Source organism: Herpailurus yagouaroundi, unplaced genomic scaffold, assembly GCF_014898765.1.
Source record: "Herpailurus yagouaroundi ecotype Mexico unplaced genomic scaffold, PumYag 184, whole genome shotgun sequence".
Taxonomy (NCBI): Eukaryota; Metazoa; Chordata; class Mammalia; order Carnivora; family Felidae; genus Herpailurus; species Herpailurus yagouaroundi.
The window spans coordinates 984,836-1,007,343 of NW_024412415.1; the positions used below are offsets into that span (position 1 = coordinate 984,836).

A 22,508-nucleotide genomic window follows, 5' to 3' on the forward strand; every position below is an offset into this window, starting at 1 on the left:
TTGCATGAGAATTTGACCTTCACTTAACTGTCCAGTTTTGTTCTTGAACAACCTGGTAAAACTGATACGTGAATTACGCCACTAGGGAACATTGCTTACAGTGAAAATGATCCCTGACTGGCAGCCTGAGTCTGTACTGAGAAGACACCGTTACCCGATGTAGGAAGCTATATCTTTGCAATTCCCCAAGTGTAAAGACTTATAGCTGGGAGGTGGTGTCCTTTGTGGGGCTCCCAAAAGCCATGCCTGTGGAGTTGTTACAAGAAACACTGGCTCCTGTGGTCCATGAGGCTTGTGAGCCATGGTAACTCTCATATCTGCCTGAAGTGGACCTCATCTCTTTGCACTTGGCCTCATCTTGGGTGGGGGATTCAGCAGCAAGGATTCCCACAGGTGTGCCTGACACTTCCCAGAAGGCAAGCAGTGGTTCCTGCCCTAATGCACATACTGGTGCCAAGCAGTGTGTGAGTTTTATGAGTTTGGATGTTAACTTAAACCAAGTAAGATCCCCTTTCCCCAGCTAATGCTGTAGATACAAAATAGATAATATGGGTGAGAGGAAAAGTAGTAAATTCCTGGGAATACGTTTTCCACTTAAAAATAGCACTCAATAAGCATTTGCTGTTACTGATCAAATAAAGAAGCAACATTTCCTTTCCATGTTTCCTGGTTTCTGGTTATAATTCTGAAACCTTTCTTGTAAAACAGGGAGGACACCTTTTAATTCCTGGAGCTGTGCATCTTTGGAAGGGAAGTGGATTAACAGTGCTTCCATCTGTTGACATTTGCAGTTTCAAGAGACCTTCAAAGAAGAGTGGGCCACGGCAAACAGAAAGTTATAAGCGCTCTCCCAAGTGTTCAACAGTCTCCATGTCCACAGCAAGTGTTGGTGTACTTTTGCTTCCCATTCTTCTACTCTCTCACCACTTGTTTCAATGTGACCTCCTTTTCATAGGGCTTGTACATTAAGAATACCTTTTGAGAACCTTATCTCATCTCTTCTTTCTTAGAGGTGTATCTTCTCCTTAGAATTTATCTCAATTTTATCTCTCTGTGGCTCACCTAGCTTGAAATACCCTTGACTGGGAATGCCAAGGTCACTGGTGGCTCTGTAGCTGGTGATAAGAGTGCTGTTTGAGGTGTGTGCCTCCTGCTCTGTGCCAGGCTTGGGAATACACCTTCTCATTTCACTGCACCACCTATGTTAGCTTCTGAGAACCTAAGAATAGCAAAGGTGGTTGTGAAAGTGGATAGTAGAGAATCAGAGGAAATATTTAGTGAAAAGGGAAGGGACAGGTCAGAAGCAGTGTGCACAGCTGTAGCTGACTGTGGGAAAGACTGAAGCCACAGAAAATGGCGGCCAGCAGGCAGCTCCCAGGAATGGGGACATGAAGTTCTAAAGACTTTATCCTTTCCATGAACTCGACCCTGTTTTTTTGAGAAGCACTCACGATGCAGTTTCCTCATACTGTATATACAAGAGACACATATTCATGCTATGATAGTGGGCATGTCAACTGTGACAACTGGTATACCCTTTGGGGAAAGTAGTTTAATACTGCTCATCCTCCTAACACCATTAATTTTTCTCCTGGATATTTACTCTAAAAAGCAAAAAAACTAACAAAACCACATCCTTTTTTTTTTTTTTTTTAAACCATGGAGACCACATAGCTTTATGGAACTGGCTAAAATGTTAAAGGAAAAAAAAAGCAGAATGCTTACACGTCAACTCTGAGTACAACTCTGAAAACATACAGGTGGCATGTGAACAGAGGCTGAATGAAAAACAAATGAAAATAGTTGTGACAAGATGAGTAAATTATGATTTGTTACATCTCTTTTTCAGTCTTATTACCTTGTTTTAAATTTAAAACGAAAAATTAAAATAAGGACACTTAGTCAAGTGGGTGTTAGGAAGGACATTTTCTCATCCTCAAATGCATTTATGCGTGGTATGGGTTATTTTTATTCCTGGGCGATACAAAATATTCTCGGGTTAGGATATATAGTTTTTCATCTGGTTTAGACAAGGTTCAATCATAATAGTCAATGAGGAGTCAACAGTTATAGAGTGTGCTATGTACTTCTTAGGTATTAACTCATTTAATCCTAAGAAAAACCTCTTTAGGTAGTTACTATTAAATTCTCATTAAGCAGGTGCAGAAACTAAGCACAGAAAGGTCAAGTACCTTGGCCAAGATCCCGGCTTAGCTGGTATGTGGTGAGAGACAGGACTCCAACTCTGACAGTCTGGCTCCAGAACCTGTGCCCCAAACCACTGCCCCATGACCCACTCAGTGGATGACTAGAAAATGAGACCACTGGTTTTCAGTTTAGGCCAATGCTCGTTCCACTGCACCAGGATGTACCTCATCTGGCAGATGAGGAAACGGAAAGCAAGGTTGAGTGACTTGCCTGTAGTCACATGACTAGCTAGTGGTTGAGGATTAACTTCTTGACTTCTAATCTAGTCATCTTCCTATTATCCCAGACGGCTGGGAATGAAAAGAAAAATATCTAGCTAAGGACAAAAGCAAATGAGAAAAGACCTCAGGGAAATCAAGTCTAATGCCTTTAAAAAAGATAAAAACATCTTCCTTTTCTCTCTGCCACTTATTTTAATGGGACTCTGTCCTTTTGGCACTGGTCACACATGTCACTGATCGATGTTTGAACTCAGGGATTGGTGACCTCCCTGGGAGGGCAAAACAGTGATGGAGAGCACAGGGGCTTCTGGGACATGCTGCCTTCACAGTGCACATCTGGTGTTCAGCCACACCATGCATGTCTGTGTTGTAGATGTTCATGTGGAGAAACAGCATGCTAATCCGGTGGGCCTACTGGAAAATATAGTAACCATTTTCTGTTTTAAAAAAATGGCTCTGTGAGGAGGGTAAGATGGTTAGCTGTATGTCAGCTTGGCTAGACCACAGTACTCTGTTATTTAACCAAACACCAATCCAGGCATTGATGTGAAGGTATTTGATAGATGTGATTAACATCTATAATCAGTTGACTTCAAGTTAAGGTGATGACCCTTGATCATGTGGGTGGGCCTCACGCCATCTTTTAAAGGCTTTAAAAATAAAAACCGAGGTTTCCTGGAGAAGAGATATTCTGCAAGACAGCATGAACTTCTCCCTGAGTTTCAACCCTACTGACTTGATGTATAGATTTTAGACTTACCAGACCCAATAATTGCGTGAGGCAATATCTTAAATCCATCATCTCTCCATCCACCCACCCATCGAGAGAAAGGGAGAGATCCCACTGGTTCTGTTTCTCTGGAGAACCCTGACTGAGCTAAAGGTCTGGCCAGGACCGCCAAGTATGGTGATCTTGCTGAGCACATGGATATACTTGACAGATCACGAAAAGTAGAGACAGTCTGAAACTGGAGGAAGAAAAGGTTTGGCTGAAGAAACATGACATTACATGCCACCACGCAGGCAGGGACTAGAGCAAACACTCCTCTCTGCTCCCAGGTCACAGTGGGCAGGCAGGTGTAACGATCGCAGGAGCTCAGCGCAGTCTGAACTGAGAGCAGTGGGCTTCCCGTGAAGCTCAGGCCCAAGCACCTGGGAGTCCTGGTAGCCATAAATGACAGCTGAGAGTACAAAACCCGCACTGAGGACCTTTAGGAATTAACAATACAAAAAGGTGTTCTGGGAATATGAAAAGAACCTCTTCTGTGACAGTGACCTCAAAGCATCACTGGTGTCCTGGGGAACACAGACAGACAAGGCACCACTAATTCTTTGCTGCTCTGGATTCCTACTGTTCCTGGGCTGGGAAGAGTCACATTTTACTTCCGATCTGCTTCCCATCTGAAAAACAAATGCGTCCTTTCTTTCTACCTTCTTCCTCATCACTCTCAACCTCCTCTCCCTGCAGCTCCTTCCCCTAAATGACTGCCTGGGAGGTCAAGGGAGAAGGTGCAGGGCAGGCAATCGATCCTACCTTGGCTTCTGAAGTGGGTTCCAGGAAGCACAGGCGGTTTCCCAGGCCCTCGGCTGCCAGGCAGAACTTCCTCTGCTCCTTGTGAATGTTTGCGATGCACTGGAGAACCACTTCATCCTCCTGCCGGCAGAACAGAGACACACGTGCAAGTGAATGAGGGGCTGCCTTCCCATGTGGAACCAGGTCCCCAAGTCACCCTGCTATATTGTCATCATGTACACCGAGAGGCACATACTTTTGAGCATGATACAGAAAAGGAGAACATATGGCAGTACTGAACACCTCCCCTGAGTACTCTGAACTCTGGGGTGGGATCAGTGGGTGCAGGTACATGTACGTGGAACGCGTGTACCCCACACATCTAGAGCACGAGCCTCGCTTCTGAGGTGCAGGAAATGCACACAATCCGGCTGAGCAGCCAATTCCAACACGTGAGCGGACATGAAAGTAAATCTAAGCTATCTCCAAATACATAATAAGAACAGAAAATTGAGATGAGACTGAGGGGGAACAGAGACAACAGCAGAGATCAGACGGAGGTGGGGTTCATGCAGGGCAAGTCCGTTGTGTATGAGGCTTGGAGGAAGCAAAAGACATGTTGTTGGGGGAGGGGGGCCCATGTAGTGGGTAACACATTTGCCAGAGATGACAGAAGGAAGCTATGGAGGGTGACAGGAAATGGGTTTCAGACATATGGGAAAGGAAGCTCAAGAGAAGCCTTGAAGCTTGAGATTGGAGGGAGGAGCTGAAGGTCAAGTAGAGGAGCCACTCTGAATTCCTTAAGGAGGGGACCTCCCTCCTATGTATCACTCTCAGAAGCAACCCTGCTGAAATTTCAGAGGCCTTGTTTGGATGGCATCCCTCTTGTTGATGGTCTAGAAATGAGGCCAACCTCTATTTACACTAACATGCTCACCTCTCGCACAGTCCTGACCGAGGCGGAGAGGAAATCATTTTCCTTACAGTTTCTCCAATCTGTTAGTCTATGTCCCCACTCTCTCCCACCACTCAATGTTGGATTGCAAACATCAAAAATATTTGCAGGTGTGGCTATGTTAAAGGAGTAACCAGAGGAAGGCCACTTGAAGCTTCCTCCTTAGCAACTGCTCTCCAGTTGCCCGGTCTCACCCCCGTGTCCCCCGATTTTAGTGTTTGTCCCAGAGTATTGGACAGTCAGATTAAACAGAAACAGCTTTTCTGAAAAGGGGTCTGCGATGTGCATAGTCATGTGGAAAAATAAAATCCTTCTACCTGATGGGAAGATAAAGAGATCGAATAGTAAGAGATCCCACAAAAGAGGACTGCTGGTGCCCAGAGATTGGTCAGAAGCTATAGGAAACTATAAGAAGCCACAAATCACAGACATATGAAAAGAATATGGAGGGGAAAAAAAGTTTCACACTTCTACTGGCACTGGAATGTCACTGTTCGTCATTAAATTGAGTCACTAATAAAAAGCCTCCGCTTAGAGTGCAGTCAGAATTCATGGTCTTCACTTGAATTGAAGCAGAACAGAACTCCAGGATGGCACTACTCTCAGAATGTGGATTCGGTGAAATCTCTGAAGACAAACAAGTTTTCCCCCAGCTGGAGTCTCCCACAGATCCTCGGGGGGAGGAGGTGATCACATCCTCCCCAATGGCACAGGCAACAAGGGAGTACTCTTAATTGTCAAAATCACTGAGGGACACTATGCGCATTCCAAAATGGGTCATGAAACTTACCTGGTCTGTACTTCAAGAAGCAGTCCTCAAAACACCTAATTTTTCTGTCCCAAATGTCGAGAAGACCCCCTACTGAGAAATATTTAAATATCTCCCACCTACATACCATTTGCCAAGCAAACAATAGTCATTTAGAAATCACAGGTGTGTGTTAAGGACTAGACTTTTCATGAGCTGGTACAAGCCGACAGAATTTTCTCTTCGACCTGAGTTGAAAGTACGTCTCTGCATGACCTTATTTCCCATGCCCTTTCCACTCCAACGTGCCCAAACCACCTTAGCTTGACTTGGCATTAGCTGCCTCTCTGTCTTCTGAAACTTCCCTGTTCTATAACTCACATCCTCATAAGCTAGGCTGCCAGTCAGCTAATGCAATAAAAAAACCTTGCCCTGGCTCAACAGCTGTCTGCTGAGGAGCACTTGGCACAAACATTTTCCTAGGTCCGCACTCTGCATGCCACACAGATGGGTGTGGGGCTCTAAGCCAAGTTTACTGTTGTCCCAAAGCTTTCCCTTTTTCCCACATGCTGTCTGGAACCGGACGCTCCGTGCTGACCTGGCTTGTACCTGCCTTCATTCCAGGCGGCACCTACCATTCTCCACAAACCTCCATCAGACCAACATCCTGAGCCTTCGAGTACCCGACACTGTCATCTTTGCACCCAAGTTTCATTCAGAACCACAAGTTAATTCAACCCATCACATCACATCTTCTATGCCCTAAACACAGAGCACAGCCCCTCCAGTTACCAGCCCTCCCTAGTTGACTCCTTCCTGTACCGATGTACATTCTCTTCTCCCATTACCTCTCTCCCTTTGTCCCTTTGCTTTAAATCAAATCTGGGTATTTACAGAAGGTACCGTTTCCAAGGAACTCCCTGTCACTCACTGGAGGCTGCGAATTCTTCCATCTTCTTGTAACTCCCCTCCCATCCCTCAATGCCAAATTCAGATAATCGCTCTCCTACTCAGGTCCAAAACTCTTCAATTTCGAGGTATGTGACAGCCAATCTCCACATTCTCAAGTCATCTATCAATATCCTACTTAATTCTCCCACCTTTATCTGATTCTTAATGACCATCACAAAGTCTGATCATTTTTGTATGAATTCAATACACATTTTTGACTACCATCCAATGACAAAGCATTCTGCCAGGATACTGCAGAGCATACCTAGTTTTACCAGACAAGATCGGTTAATACTGGAGTAGTGGAGCTGATGTCTGAAAGGCCAGCTCCTGGCCTTTCTCCCTGCCACCTGAGCCATCATATCGACTAATTTCAAGGTTCACGTGGATAATCTCTTCCAAGTGAACACCTTGACCTAATTACTTGCACAGTTTCAGTAACACGCTATGCGTAACACTCCTTGTCAAAACCTACAACAGTTCCTATTCTAAAATCCAGAACTAGACTATCTTACTCCGAACCACACTATCTGGCTCTATGAACCCAAGCCTCTCTTTCTTGCTTTCTCGTTCTCTTATGTTCATTGTTCTTGCTTTCCCTCACCAAAACTTCCGATTCCCAATTCCTAGAGAGCCCTGCCTTCTCTTCCTCTTCACCAGGAAGAGAAAGGATTTTTTGAATAAGAAAGTAACACAACTCTGGGGTTTTGTTCTACTATCAACTTATGGGATTCTTTTTCCAGTAATACATTTTTGGCTTCTTTGAACTCTGGTTTCACTGGAACAAGATCATAACATCTCCCCTCTTTGTAGAACTTACAACAGATTCAACTCAGTCACGATCAAATCACCCCCCCCCCCCCCCCCCCCCCCCCCCCGCCGCCATCTATAAGACAAAGAGATAAAATAAAGAGGAAAGAAGGGTTAGGTCAGAGGGCATAATAATCAGTAATGAAAAGACTTTTTAGACCTAGCCTCTCAACTTAAGGATGAGGGGTGCACCTGTCTTAAGTCCCCAAGAAATACCAAAGATCACATAAGCATCTCTGGCTTTCCACTCACTATGTCAAAAGGTCTCTGCTCGCTTCCCTCGCAGGTAAGTTCTTTTCTCTGTCTCCACCCTCATCTCTCCTCCATTCCTACTGCCTTCCCATCTCTCAAGTAAGTCTTGTCCAGCATCCCTGAAGTTCTCCTCCTTGAAACTCTTCTGTTCATTTAATCAACTGTGTTCTCCTGTCTTTCTGATGGAACCTTCCTATGTCCACTTTCTCCTGGTATTCCTTCACATAGGGATCACCTAAGGACTGGTCCTCATCATCTTTGCTTAGCAATCCCATCCATTCTTCAGGCTTCCAGTTTTATTCTGATTAGTAGTTGGACCATCTGTGTCTCCAACCTGGTGGCACTCTAAGGTTCCAAACCTCCACTTATCCCTGACTTTATCCAAATACTCATGCTCAACACTGCAAACCGACATGTCCCAATGAACCAAAAGGTACATTTCCAGCCTACGCATCCTTTTATGTTGTCCATGTTTGTTAGTGACACATACAACCTCTTGGCAACCCAGGCCCAAATATCACCACCTCCTGTCTGAGTCTTCCCTCCTGCCTGTCCTACAGCAAATGGGCCAGAGAAAGGACAGACTGGAGGTCTAGAGATGAAGACAACTCAGAGCATTCTTCCTCTGATCTACTTCTAGAGGCATAGCTCTGACCTTACCATTTGTCTGTTGAAAATCTATAATGGCTCTCTCTCTCCACTGTCCACGTAGCAAATACAAACTCCTTGAGCCAGCATATGAGGACCTTCACTTTCTGACCTTTTTCCCCCAACTTCTTCCCTGTAGAGTTCCTTCACCTGTCTACCCTCATATTCTTACACAATCACTAACTCTAAAGCTGCCCTGATTTGCCATTTTTCCACGTTCATATATTGCCTATTCTCCCAAGTTTAGCTTAAATGCCACATTCTTTTATGAAGTCTAAGTAATCTCTCCTCCATCCAAATTTCCATAGCAATATCACCATACTCTTGCCTTATGTTTGTTTACATGCACGGTTATCCCCGACTCTATATTTTGAAATGGCTAACATTTACTGATATCGGACTGTATGACTGACACTGTGCTTTATGAATAATAAAGCTTACTTCACCCCAACACTATGGTGTAGGTACTGTTTTCACCGGCATGTCACAAATGAGGAGCCCTACACAGGGTAGTCAAGTAACTTGCCTATGGTCTCATGGTGGTGAGGGGTAGAGTCTGGTACCCAATCCAGGCAGGATGCATCCATGCTTTCTCTCCCATCTCTCTCACAGCTGGCTCTGAACCCCTTGAAGGCAAGGTCCATGTCTGGTTCATATTTATATCTACCAGGATACTTGCTAGCATAGTGCCTTATGCACAATATACATCCAGTTATGACTTATTCAATGTATGTGTTTTTTACCTTGTAATCTAAATTATAAAAGCACAGAAAACTGTTTCCCCATATAGGCTGGGAACATAATGTGTTTGGTAAAAACATGTTGACTGATCAAGATATGGAATCAGATTTAAAAAAGATTTCTCTACTCTCACCCATGTAACAATAATTATTCCAGAAAAGGTCACTTTCCTATTGATAAAAATATCAACTATTCATTCCATACCAGACACACTGCTGAGATTTCCCCCTAGATTATTAACAACAACACGACCATTTTTTTTTTTAATTTTTTTTTTCCAACGTTTATTTATTTTTGGGACAGAGACAGAGCATGAACGGGGGAGGGGCAGAGAGAGAGGGAGACACAGAATTGGAAACAGGCTCCAGGCTCTGAGCGGTCAGCCCAGAGCCCGACGCGGGGCTCGAACTCACGGACCGCGAGATAGTGACCTGGCTGAAGTCGGACGCTTAACCGACTGCGCCACCCAGGCGCCCCTAACACGACCATTGTAAGAATGAGGAAGATCAGAGGAATCTGGCAATTTTAAGAAGTGAATATTTAAGGAGCAGTCATTAGGTGCCACGATGTCACAGCATCTCAGTTAAGTCTTTACAACCATCCTGTAAAGAAGATACTAATATTCCATTTGTAGATAAAGATATTAAAGCACAGAGAGGATAATTCATTTGCCTAATACCACACAGCATGTAAATAATAGATTTTGACCTTGAACCTTAGGATTATCTCAATCAGGAGGCTGTCCTGTTTACCATAATGCCCAACAATCTCCCAAGAGACTGACCTTAGTAACAGGTCTGAATTCACCTATCCCTGACTCTAAGGCCCGTGGTGATCCTGTTGATAAAAATAGGTAACTCCCAGCCACCAGCCCTCTCACATGGCCATACAATGTTGACAAGTAACCACATCACAGAGCACGATGCCATAGAGAATAGCCAGAGACCTAAAATTCAAATAAAACAAAATTTTTCTGTGCTCCATGACTTAACACTGGAAGGAATGTACGTCATCCCCAAACTTGTAACATAGGGGGAAGAATGATTAAAATCCAAGGTATATCATATGTCAGCATCCTTCCAAGTTATGCAGTTCATAAGCGCCAGCTATTCCTGTCATAGATTCAGTCTGTGGTGGTGTTGAGTGATTGTCCCTGAACAAGGATATACAGCCTTTGGCTCTCTTTGCTTAAATTTCATGTTATCACAGGTCATTTCTGACAAAGTAAGTTTCTTTCTACACTCCTCTAGCTAAAGAAGCTTGAATTTGAAAATGAATGGAGCTTGCCTATTCTATCTCTACTGCTTCTTTCTTATACCCTTGGCTCCTGGTCCAAGGGTCATGACAACCTTGTTTGGAGTCTGTGTTGATGGCTGGGGACACCTTGGCTCTCCCTCTTCTCCCTGGGTCATTTGCAGAGAACTCTTTGGGACAAAACAAAATGGCTGACAGCTCTATTTACGGTAGATCATTAGGCAGCTGATGACAGCCCTATAGTTAGATGGGCACATCACTGATACCAAGAAGCTCGTGAGCAAAGAGCTCATGGGATGGAGCGCAGTCCAGCAGATTTCATGGTCCACATTTAAGTGCAGATATTACTGCAGAGGAAAATCCATAACCATTTATTCATTGCTTTAAAGAGGAAGATGTGTCCTAGCCACTCATCTTGAATATCAGACACTATGTTAGGAAACAAACCACCTACTAAATATATGCAGACAGGGGTGAGAGAGCTCATTCTCAGGCTTTACCCCTAAAGCATCTCTTCAGTGAAAAGTAAGTAGGCTTTTGGAATGATGAGATCATCCCTAAATTATTTCACAAGGATTAATGGCACTGGTGGTCTACTGTATGTCCTAAACATCAATCACTCTATTTACTTCCTTAGATTCTAACCTCCTTGAAGGCAGGAATGTCTCATCTCCCTATGAATCCTCAGCGCCCTTCATAGTGCCTGGCACAGAGTAGAAAAGTACAATTATTTGTGAATTTAGTGGACAAATCACATAGTTTGAAAACAACAGCATTAACAAAATTGCTGATGCATAAAAAATTCACATAAAAATCCTTCTGCATTTCTTTACTTGTATATAGTCTAGAATGCCAACAAGGAAATAGTGGGGAGCATATAGAAGGAACTATGATATCCTGCTTCCACAATGGCCCCATGAGACATACAAGTATTTTTAATCCCATTTTAAAAATTATGCATCTAAAGGTTATAGACTGAGGGAGGAGGCTAACTAGTCCAATGTCCAACTCACAGAAGCTGACATTATATCGTGTCCCTAGAGACAACCCTTCTAGGGTTTTTCTGTTGCTGTGGTCTGTTTTTGTTGTAGTATGATTACACTTTTGAAAATCCCCATTGTTTTTCCAATCTCTCAAAAATTAGGGATGGTTCCCATCTCTCATTCCTTACTACTCACTGATTGCTGCAAAATGCAGTAAAATGGAAATCTTGGGATCCAAAGAGAGAAAGTTGATATAGTTTATCATTCCTTCCTTCTTTGAATACTTTATTCATTTGGTTCATAGGGTAGACTCTCTTTTGGTTTTCCCCTCCATTCACTAGCAGATCTTCCTCAGTCTCCTGGGCTAGCATCCTGCCCTCCCCTCTCCGCCACTACCAGCAGGGCTCACAGGGTGTTCCTTGGAGTTTCCCTCTTTACCGGCACTGTCTTCCTTTGTGATCCCATTTGATTACATGGCTTTTAAAACCATCAGTACATGAATGACTCCCAAGTTCATATCACCACCAGCTTAGATTTCTCCTCTGAACTCTAGCTTGTATCTCCAGTTGCTCTAGTATCTCCAAAACCCAACTCCTAATCATCTCCCCTGAGAATGTCCTTCCCAAAGTCTTGTCTATCTCGGGACATGGCAACTTCTTCTTTAGGGTCTCAGGCAAGAAAATAAATCAGTAGGTAAAGTCAACAAAAATATCTGCACTTTCTAGATGATAGCTGTTCTTAACTACTACAAAGGGGTATTTCTACCATGAGGTGCTCTCCTCAGCATTTTGAAAATTGAAAAAAAAATAAAACAGGATAATTACTACTTTTATTAATTTAGAGCATTTGAAGTATAAAAATAAAGTCCTTTTTAACATACTATATGTAAAAAATAAAATAAAAATAACGGAGTCCAGACTGCCCAGGTGGTTCAGTAGGTTGAGTGTCCGACTCTTGGTCCCAGCTCAAGTCGTGATCTCATGGTTCGTAAGTTCAAACCCCACATTGGGCTCCCTACCGTCAGCACAGAGCCTGCTTCAGATCATCGGTCCCCTCTTTCTGCCCCTCCCCCTTCTCAAAAAAATATATAAAAAATCTTGGAGTCCTATTGATTCCTTTTTTTTTCTTCTTTCACCTCACATCCACATCAGCAACTAATCCTACCCATTCTACCTTCAGGATGGATCCAACTGGACCACCAGGCTCAGGCCATCATTTCTTGTCATGATTATTGCAGTCACCACTCCTGTTTCCCATCTCTTCTCTACACCTCTTCTCTGCCCCCAGATAGAGGTTTTTAAAACCTGAGATATGTCACTCCATTCCTCAAAACCCTCTGGCGATTTACTGTCTTATTCAGGAAAAAGGCAGAATTCTTACTGTGACCTAGGAGGGGCTAACACCTTCCAACAATCTGTCTATCACCCTTTGCTTGCTCACTTTCAGCCACACTAGCCTCCTTGGAAGAGCCCCAACTCTTGAAGCATGACCTTCCCTCACACGCTTTGTGCTTGCTCTTTCCTTTGCCCAGAATGCTCTTCTCCTGGAGGTTTGCAGACCTCCCACCCTCACTTCCTTCAGGTGTCTGTTCAGTGTCTTCTCATCAGAGGGGCCTTCCCTAATTACCCAATATATAATTACAACCTCAATCCCACTCTGCACTTTCCATCTTGCTTCATCTGCCTTCTTGGCCAGCAAGCACTGCCTACCTAAGAATATATATTTCTTAGTTGTCTCTTCCTTCGTTAGAATGTAATGAACCGTATCTCTTAGACACAGTTTTTCTCCTCAATGCATCTCCAGTGCCTGGAAAAGTGCCCAGTACATGGTAGGCGCTCCAATGGTCACTAAATGACAGCCTAGTCATATTGTTTCATATTAGACACAAGAACTTACGACTTCATTGCACCCTTCTGTTGCTTTATAGGAAGTGATCTAACAGTCCTCAGACTCAGCTGGAATTGTTTGCTTATGTTGGGGACAGACAAGCCAAAGAGTCACCTGCAGCCTCCAGGGCCCCTTCTGCTCCAGCAACTGGAAGGCGTATTCTGATTGCTCTTCATAACTTTTCTCATTGCTGAGAAGGCAGAGTTTGGAGCTTGACTGTAAAATCTATTCAGTGTCACTCAAGGGTTGGTCTCTCTGGAACTTACAGGAAAAGGGCAAAGGCGGAAGCCTTTCTCTACATTGATTAGTGGGACAAGCAGGCACCAGGGTTTACACAGGGATTTAATTCCCTCTCAGACAGATCATGCTGCTATTAGACATGGAAGAATGCTATGACCTGTGACATGTTTGTCTAGAAATAATGGCCAATTATTAACACTTACCTATTCTCATAGGACAGAAAAATAATGATCTAGTTGGTACCAAGGAAATTTCACAGGGAGGTTTTCTATAAAATTTTATGTGCAATGTTGGTATTTTGAATACTTCTCTCCCACCCAGTGAGAACACACTGGGTGGGTGACCATACCCAGGTGCATGCCCTTACATCTTTGGTTTCTTTTCTTCTTTAGGCACATCAGCCAGGGTAAAATATGAATGGGAACAAGCTAGAATACGAAAGCAAACATGGTGTTCAGCGTCTAACCTAAGAGGTGTAGCAAGGGTTGGTAATACAGTTACTGTAGGAAAGTATAGATCTCTGGAACCAACACTGATCTGAACCTAATATTAAAAAGGGGATCTAACCAGGACACTTCAACTTCCCATGTTTACATTATAGACACTGATGAGTTTGCTCTGTGTCTCCATCCTCATGCAGTCTGAGCACTGTAACCTGAGAACCATGCAAAGGGCATCCAATTCTGATTCTACCATGGCACTACTGAGACCTGGACAAACCATGCAATATAAGCCACATTTTTATGTTATTAGATCTATTCTTTAATTTCCTTTTTTTATATCATTGATTCTTGGATCTTCAGCTTCTGAACTGAGGTATAACACCTTCCCTGGGTCTTGCAACTCACCCATGACAGCCCACCCACTTGTAGCCCACCACTTGTTAGATCTTCTAATAGCATCTAGGATGAGGGGTGAGGGCCACAGTACTGTCTGCTTTTGGTTTAGGGAAATAAACTAAACAGGGAGATTGTTTCTACTAGCATAATGCTTTCTTATGCTACTTTCTGGAATTTTCCCCTTTAAGATTTTTAGCAAAAGTAAATGACACTAAAATAGCCAACGTGAAGGACACAAACACTCTTGTGTGCATAATCAATCCAATTTACTGGAGACGTTGTAAAATCCAAAAGCAACGACAAAGCATCTAGCAATTTCCATACAAAATCTAATAGCTAGGGAACACTGTGCCTTTTTCAGAAAGGATGCGTGATAAAGTTAGTAGATTGTAATGAAATTTATGGGCTGACATTTAGATAGACAAGTCTTTGAAAATAGGTCACTTAAAAGCAAAAGAAGTGTTTTCATAATTTAATGGTGCTAAAGCCCTATGAACTATCCAGGACTACTTTCAGTAAGACAGGAAGAGAGGAAGAGAGGGAGGGAGGGAGGGAGGGAGGAAGGAAGGAAAGAAGGAAGGAAGGGAAAGAGACATAGAGAGAGAGAGAGAGAGAAAATGAACCCATCAATTTCTCCCAGCTCCATTCAGGATTAAGTCATAAATTCACTCAAGAAATATTTGTGTGCCTATTAGTGTGTCAGCCTCTGTTTCATGGACTGGGGTACAGTGATGAACAAGACAGGCCACACATCTACCTTTCTGGAGTTCCCATTCTAAGTGGATGACTATCCTGTAATATACATTGACTCAAATTGGTTTTCAGTGGCAGTGGTTTGCAGACATGATATAATCCAGGACCAGAAGAACCTGAGTGAGACAGAGACAAGAACTCAGGGATGTTTGAGCTATTTCTCTTTCCTCCCTGATATTTTTTCTGTCCCATGATTAGTGTATGTTTCTATCAGAAACTATCAGAAACTACTTCTCTGCACTGTAACTCTTGGATTTCTGATCTAAATCCCCTTAACAGAAATTTTCTGTTTTGAAGCCAAGAATTACATCCTTCTCATCTCCATCTTGTTTGTGTTGTATCCTTAATACCTACCATATGGGGCAAACATGTCACAAATGCGTCAAGTTAAAATAATGAAGTTTAGGACAAATAGTGGATCAAAACATTGGGTCAAGTCTGAGTAAAAAGCTGTAGACCAAGAGTACCCAACAGTCAGGAATCAAAACCAGACACTGTCAGAAAGATACCTACACTTATATGGTCAATTAATTTATGTCAAAAGAAGGCAAGAATACACAATGGGGAAAAGACAGTCTTTTCTATAAACAATGCTGGGAAAACTGGACAGCTACATGCAAAAGAATGAAACTGGACCATTTTCTGACGTCATATACAAAAATAAACTCAAAGTGGATGAAAGTGGATTAAAGACCTAAATGTGAGATCTGAAACTTAAAACTGGTAGCAGAAAACATAGGCAATAGTTTGACATCAGTCTTAGCAACATTTTTCTAGATAGGTCTCCTCAGGCAAGGGAAACAAAAGCTAAAATTCCTATTGGGACTACATCAAAATTAAAAGCTTTTGCACAGTAAAGGAAACCATCAACAAAACAAAAAGGCAGTCTATCGACTGGGAGAAGATATTTGCAAATGATACACCTGTTAAAACATTAATATCCAAAATATATAAAGAACTTCTACAACTCAACATCAAAAATCAAATAATCCAATTAAAAATGAATAGATAACTGAATAGACAGTTTCCCAAAGACATACAGATGGCCAACAGACACATGAAAAGATGCTCAACATCACTTATCCGCAGGGAAGTGAAAATCGAAACCACAATGAGGTATTACCTCATACCTCTCAGAATGGCTAGAATCAACAAGTAAAGGTAAGTGTTGGTGAGGATGTGGAGAAAAAAGGAACCCCCATGCACTGTTGATGGGAATGTAAATTGGTAGAATCACTAGAAAACAATATGGAGGCTCCTCAAAAATTTAAAAACAGAAATACCCTATGATCCAGGAATTCCACTACTGGGTATTTACCCAAAGAAAACAAAAGCACTGATTCAAAAAGATATATGCACCCCTATATCTATTGCGGCATTATTTACAACAGCCAAGATATGGAACAGGCCCAAATGTCCATCAATAGATGAATAAAGAAGATGTTGTGTATCTACACAATGGAATATTATGCAGCCATAAAAAATAATGAAATCTTGCCATTTACAAGAACATGGGTGGACCTAGAAGGTATTGTCATAAGTGAAATAAGTCAGCAGAAGACAAATACCATATGATTTCACGTGTATGTACAATCTAAAAAACACAAACGAACAAAGAAACCAGCAAAAACCAGACTTAAATACAGAGAACAAATTGGTGGTTGTCAGAGGGCAAGTGGATGGGAGGATGAGTGGAATGAAGGGGATTAAGAGGTACGAATCCCCAGAGCACCTAAGTCATGAAGATGAAAGGTATAGCATAGAGAATATAGCCAATAATATAATATGGCAAGCATGGAGTCATGAATAGAAGTGTTGAATCATGTTGTATATCTGAAACTAATATAACACTGCATGTTAATTATACTTCAATTAAAAACAAAAACAAAAACCAGACACTGTTTGGGATCCTAAGACACACTTCACGAAGAGACAGAGGACCTGTGAAAGCCAAGCAAAGCCTGTTTCTCGAAACAGGAATTCTCCTTGACACATCCCCTGGTGGCAGGATTCAGCCTTTATTTCTCAGAGTCAAATCTGAGGTGAAATTTGGCTACTGTGTGCAACAATTTCCCACACTTCAGGATTTCAATTCAGCAACGCTCTTCTATCACAAATCTGTGAAACTATAGCACTAGGGAAGGTGTATGGCTAGAAGACAACTTAAATATAAGGAAGCTCCACCAGGCACTGGTTTACATACTTTGTAGTTCATACAATCTTCAAAAATCTCCTCTCTCAGTATACCCATTCTACAGGTGATGACACTTAAGCGCAGGCACACAGGTTAAGAAACTGCCCAGAGTCAGACAGTTATTTCTTTTGGGCATCCATTATTCATTCATTTATTAAGTATTCATTGTTATGGTCTATTATATGTCATGCACTGCCAGGTCCTGGGAATACAAAAATGCATCAAAGCTAGTGAAGTGAGGATTTAAATCCAGTTCCGTATGTCTCCAAAACCCAAGTTTTCCCCCACTGTATCAAGGCTCCTTTGTGAAGAAAGCATTTCAGTACCTTCATAGTTGACACCACTCCTGCTTGCCGGTGCTGCTTTTTCAATTTCTAACCTTACTGGGGCTGGAAAGGGGTAGGTGTTACAGCTGGAAGGCTTTAATTGAAGGGTAGTTGCCTCTTTCTTAAATAAAATACCATCTGTTTCTTGACCTTCTGTCAAGTGAAAATACAACTTCAAGCCCCAGGACCACTCTCTCTGTCCACCAGGTACTAACTACCCCCACCTCCATGCACTACCACACTGCTGCCCCTAAGCCCTGTCATAAAAATCCTAGAACCCCCTCATTCTATGAACAGGCCTATAAAATGCAATGCCCTCCTGTAGCAAAATCCCTCGGAGTTCTTTGCCAAACCAAAATCCAGGGGTGCCTGGGTGGCTCAGTCGGTTGGGCGTCCGACTTCGGCTCAGGTCATGATCTCGCGGTACATGAGTTTGAGCCCCGCGTTGGGCTCTGCGCTGACAGCTCAGAGCCTGGAGCCTGTTTCAGATTTTGTGTCTCCCTCTCTCTCTGACCTTCCCCTGTTCATGCTCTGTCTCTCTCTGTCTCAAAAATAAATAAACGTTAAAAAATTTTTTTAAAAAATCTAATGAAAACGCAATAAAATTAAAAGCATAGGAGATGGGATCAGTCAATCTATTTGAGCCTGATTGCTTGATTCCTATTGTTACAGAGACTAAAATTTATTCCATATCCCTTAGATGAAAAAAATTCCATATTGGCTTTTTTTCTAAATATAGTAATGGTTCTGAATCCCTACATACAATCATTTCAATCTCAGTCACAGCTAGGAAAGTTTTCCCCTTCTTAGGTCTGTATAATAATCTAAGGAGATTTATACAGTCCATAAAGTTTGGAGTAAAGCAGCTGGTCTTCAAGCCCATCAAGATGGCTATTAATATGCTCATTATCCAAGCATGTGTGGTCCATTTGATGGCAGGTATCTTCTACTTTTTACCCTTCTTAGCCACAGAGACTGTGGTCCCCAAGATCTTGGTGTTTCAGCTCCAGCATCTTGACGTTCATCATCCTACCATCTCCTGTGTACGAGTATATGAACAGGGTTGCAGATCTCTGCTACCTATGAAGCCCCCTATAATGCCCTTCCCTGCTGCCTCTGAAATAAGACTTCCCTAGGTTTGGTCTCTTAGCCTCATCCTGTCCAACCCTCAGGGCCCATCCCCAACTAGGACCACCCAGATTTTCACCTCCAAGAGACTTTGGGAAATAAGTGTTAGATCACTTCAGGGCAAAAGGAAGCCCCAGAAACCCAAGGCACAAAGTTCTGCTGGGCTTGGTGAGAAAGAAAGGAGGAAACAACTCATTTTTATGTTACCATTTTTTCCTGGGTATCTCTCATTTTGAGGAGTCTATAGGAAAAAAACCAAATCTAACTCTGCTTTAAAGCAGTGGGGCTCAACCATATATGACACAAGAATCATATGAAGTACTTATAAAATATACTGATTCCTGAGTCCTACTCTAGTCCAAATGATGGGAATCTCTAGGGAAGGGTGCTGGGTGCAGGTATGGAAGGTCTCTCTGGGTGACTGATGCACAGTGAAGATGGAGACTTGCCACAGACTCCAGGCAGAGGGGATAGCTGGGGGGCCAGAGGAGGCTGACACACACTCTGATACAGGTCTGGAATCACAAGAGAAAAGAACGGAGTTTTAGATATAACAGAGGGTAAGTAAGTGGGGAATGATCAATTGTTGTGGTTCTCGTTTTCTTTTAATCAAGGATCCAAAGACTAAGTCACTGCTGATCCAAGACCCTCCAATCAGCAAAGGCTACTATCTGTGGGTCCCTCACTAGGTGTGCTCCTCTAGAACATGGCACAATTCTTTTTTTTTTTTTTTTTATTTCCTCTAGGCCTTTATAATATTGCCTTGTGGGATTTGAATACAGGGACTAAGAAGACAATCTATCAGCTATAAATCAATCACCAAGAAAAACTATCATCTTACAGACTTCTCTAAAATTAGGGAATCTGAGTTTAAAATGCAAAACTAGCCAACTAGTAAGTTACTGAGTGTTCTCTATGTACCCAGCACTATCTATGTTAGAGTACTTGTGGGTCCTTCCTTTCCTTTCTCCAGCCCACTCCCAAACCTTTTCATGACAAGGCTGAATGACTTTCTGGTAACTTCAAAGAACAGCATGTAAAACTATTTTGAATGAGAAACACTTTTCATGTTCCATGAAGTGCTTCACAGCCAGGACAAAGAGGTCTCAAAATGTACAAGGGACCTTTTCATAGCTGTGGAGAGGCAGATCGTGGTGGGAAATCAAAGTCTTTCCATCTCTACAATAGTACATTTCCTTCTCAATGGGAGGAGTCAGAACCCCTAAACAATGCCCCCAAGTTCTTAGGTTTCAATCTGACTTTATCCTTGGCACAGATGTTCTAGCTGGAAACAGGGAAAGCAACTGTAGTCTTCTTCCCAAAATGTGGGGAATGGGTATGGTTGGTATCCCACAATGTTAAATAACTCATGTGACTTACAAGTAAACATATTCCAAATAAAAATTTGAGTTTTCAATTAGCAATAATCGCGCCTCGGATAAACCTCATTGGCTACGATACTGCCACTGCGCAAAGCTCCAAATAAAAATTTGAAATCATGCTCATCTATAGGTAGTCACCCATGTGTTGAACACAAGCAAAATTTGAGTCACTATGTAACATTTATGGCTTCAGGGATTAAGAGCCTTACCTTTTACAACTTTAGGTTGTAACCTGAGTCAATTTAGAATTAAACATCAGTATCTGTTCCTTTTGTATAAAGCAGATCGATGATACAGAAAGGCCTGTATTTTATCCTACAGTTGCACCTAATTGTGGCTTTGATGATTTCTGAGTCAGCCTTCACTAAAACCATACAGAGCAGATCACACTAGCAATAACCAAAAGCAGTATCCATCTCTACCACCAAAATCCAAAGCAAGGGTTCATGACCTCAGTCTTCCTGCCTTGCCATTATCAGGTTCTCCTGTGCAAAATACACCTCTGAACCAAGATAAGGGAAGGAAAAATGGTCTACATGGAATCACAGAAAGTTTGGGGGAAAAGCACTTTGGGAGTGACTGAATCCAAACCTCTTGGGAATTCATCCATGCAAACATCAAGACAGAAGTTCAAACCCCTCTCCTTATCAGGGCAGAAATTCACACGAAAGCACCAAAAAATACCATAAAAGCCAACTAAATGACGTACTAGTATTTTCCACACTTCTCTTTCTCATTAAAAACCTCCTCTGTCATGTGCTTGCCTGCTCTGCTTATCAACAGTCTGTCCACTAATGAGGAAATCCTCTTGTATTCTGCAAGATCAATTCTTTAGGCCCTATCAGAGCTAAGTAGCCTGGGGAGTTCCGAGCAGAAAGGAAATTTATTATTCATCTGCAAATATGAGAAGGGCTGATATATGGAAGATGGCAACCATCTGTTATCCACTGAAGTCGGAATGAAACAGGCTAGCCCTAAAAATATAGCAGCAGAAATTGAAATGAGCTATGAGAAAGAACTTAAGAAAACCAAGGGTTAACCACCACCATAAATTATCAAGATTGGATTATAGCTTCTTTACAAACAGAATACAGAACAATCTTCTCTGGGATGTTGAAAGCATCTTGTGATTAGAATTCTGTAAGAACACGCTCTATGGAAATAGCCATTTAAAAAAAGATTATTTTTTGGTCAATTTACCCAATGTGAGAGTCTTGATACTTGTGCACTAAAGAGCTTGAGCTCCATGAATGCATAAACTGTGTTTAATTCTCCTTCTACTGTTTAGCATGGCATTATGTGCAAATAAACAGGCAGTAAAGTATTTCTGCTGCTCTTTAACAAGGTAAATAGCTTTGCCTATTACTTTTCTCTAGAACCAATACCCAGGATTCTTGGGGTCTGTCCGTGTGACAATGTGACAAGGGTTCATCCATTTGATCAATGATGCATGATATTATCTCTGCTCCTGCAGCCAACTGCTTTCACTTTAGGTCACCAGCAACCTCCAATTTGTCATATCTAGGGAATATGTTCCGACCTTGTCTTTCTTGACCTCTTTGTGTGGTAATGGATATCACGAATCTCTTCATTTTTCTGGTAACAATCTTCTCTTTGGGCTTCTAAGGCATCACACTCCCAGCTGATGTCCAATCTTCTCACCTGTCATTCAGCCCCCCATAAGAATTTTGAGTTGGCAGTCCTCAGACTCTGTCCTCAGGCCTCTGCTCTGCTCAGAGTATTCACCAAGTGACTGTATCCAACTCATCGGTTTCAACCCATACCTCTTTCACTGGTGACTCCTCAGTCTTTCCTGAGACCAGTCCCCTATGTTAAAATGACGGCTGCTGGTCATCACCTCTGTTTGGATGTCCCTGACACACTGCAATCTATCTAAAACTCATCTTGCTATCTCTCCTTTCTCAGACTTATTCCTTCTGCATTCCCTGCATGGGGGGCAGGTGCCATTATTCACCCACACACCCGCTGGCAGAAGCCTTGAAGCCATCCACAGTTCCTCTCCCTTCTATATCCACTCAGAATTTTCTTTTCTTCCCTCCTATTTCCACTGCTCTTGCCTCAGTTCATACCCCTAGGATTACTATAGTAGCTTACTTAGCACACTTGGACTTCTGTGCCACTCTTCTCCATTAACCCTCCATGCTTTCAGAGTGACATCCCCAGAAGAGCTCTGAGCAGTTCACTCCGTTCCTTAAAGCTCTCCAGTGGTCTCTCCAGAACTTTCAGATTCTGTGGAGTTCAAGGCCCACCCCCCCACCCCTGCCATCTGCCCTCTTCTCTATAGTCTTGGTTCCTACCTTCCCTCACCAACCTTCACCCAAACACTAAACTTCAGCCCCCTGGAGCTACCTGCTCATGGACCATGTTTTACACTGATGTCTGAGCCTTTAGTTGGCCTAGAGTGCCTTTCTCTATCACACTCCTCATTTTCTAAGACATCACACATGTCATCTC

At 42.5% G+C, this 22,508-nt stretch overlaps 1 protein-coding gene and 1 non-coding gene across 2 annotated transcripts in view; both read right to left on the reverse strand.

The window, feature by feature from the left end:
• RYR3 (ryanodine receptor 3) overlaps positions 1 to 22,508 on the reverse strand; it is a 529,492-nt gene that overhangs the window by 356,690 nt on the left and 150,294 nt on the right. The window contains exon 2 of the mRNA XM_040492205.1: positions 3,964 to 4,083. Coding sequence (XP_040348139.1) covers positions 3,964 to 4,083 — 120 coding nt within the window. The remainder of the gene's footprint in view (positions 1 to 3,963; positions 4,084 to 22,508) is intronic.
• LOC121042159 (U4 spliceosomal RNA) lies at positions 19,994 to 20,129 on the reverse strand. The gene has a single exon (XR_005796011.1). It is a non-coding gene; the product is annotated as a U4 spliceosomal RNA (small nuclear RNA).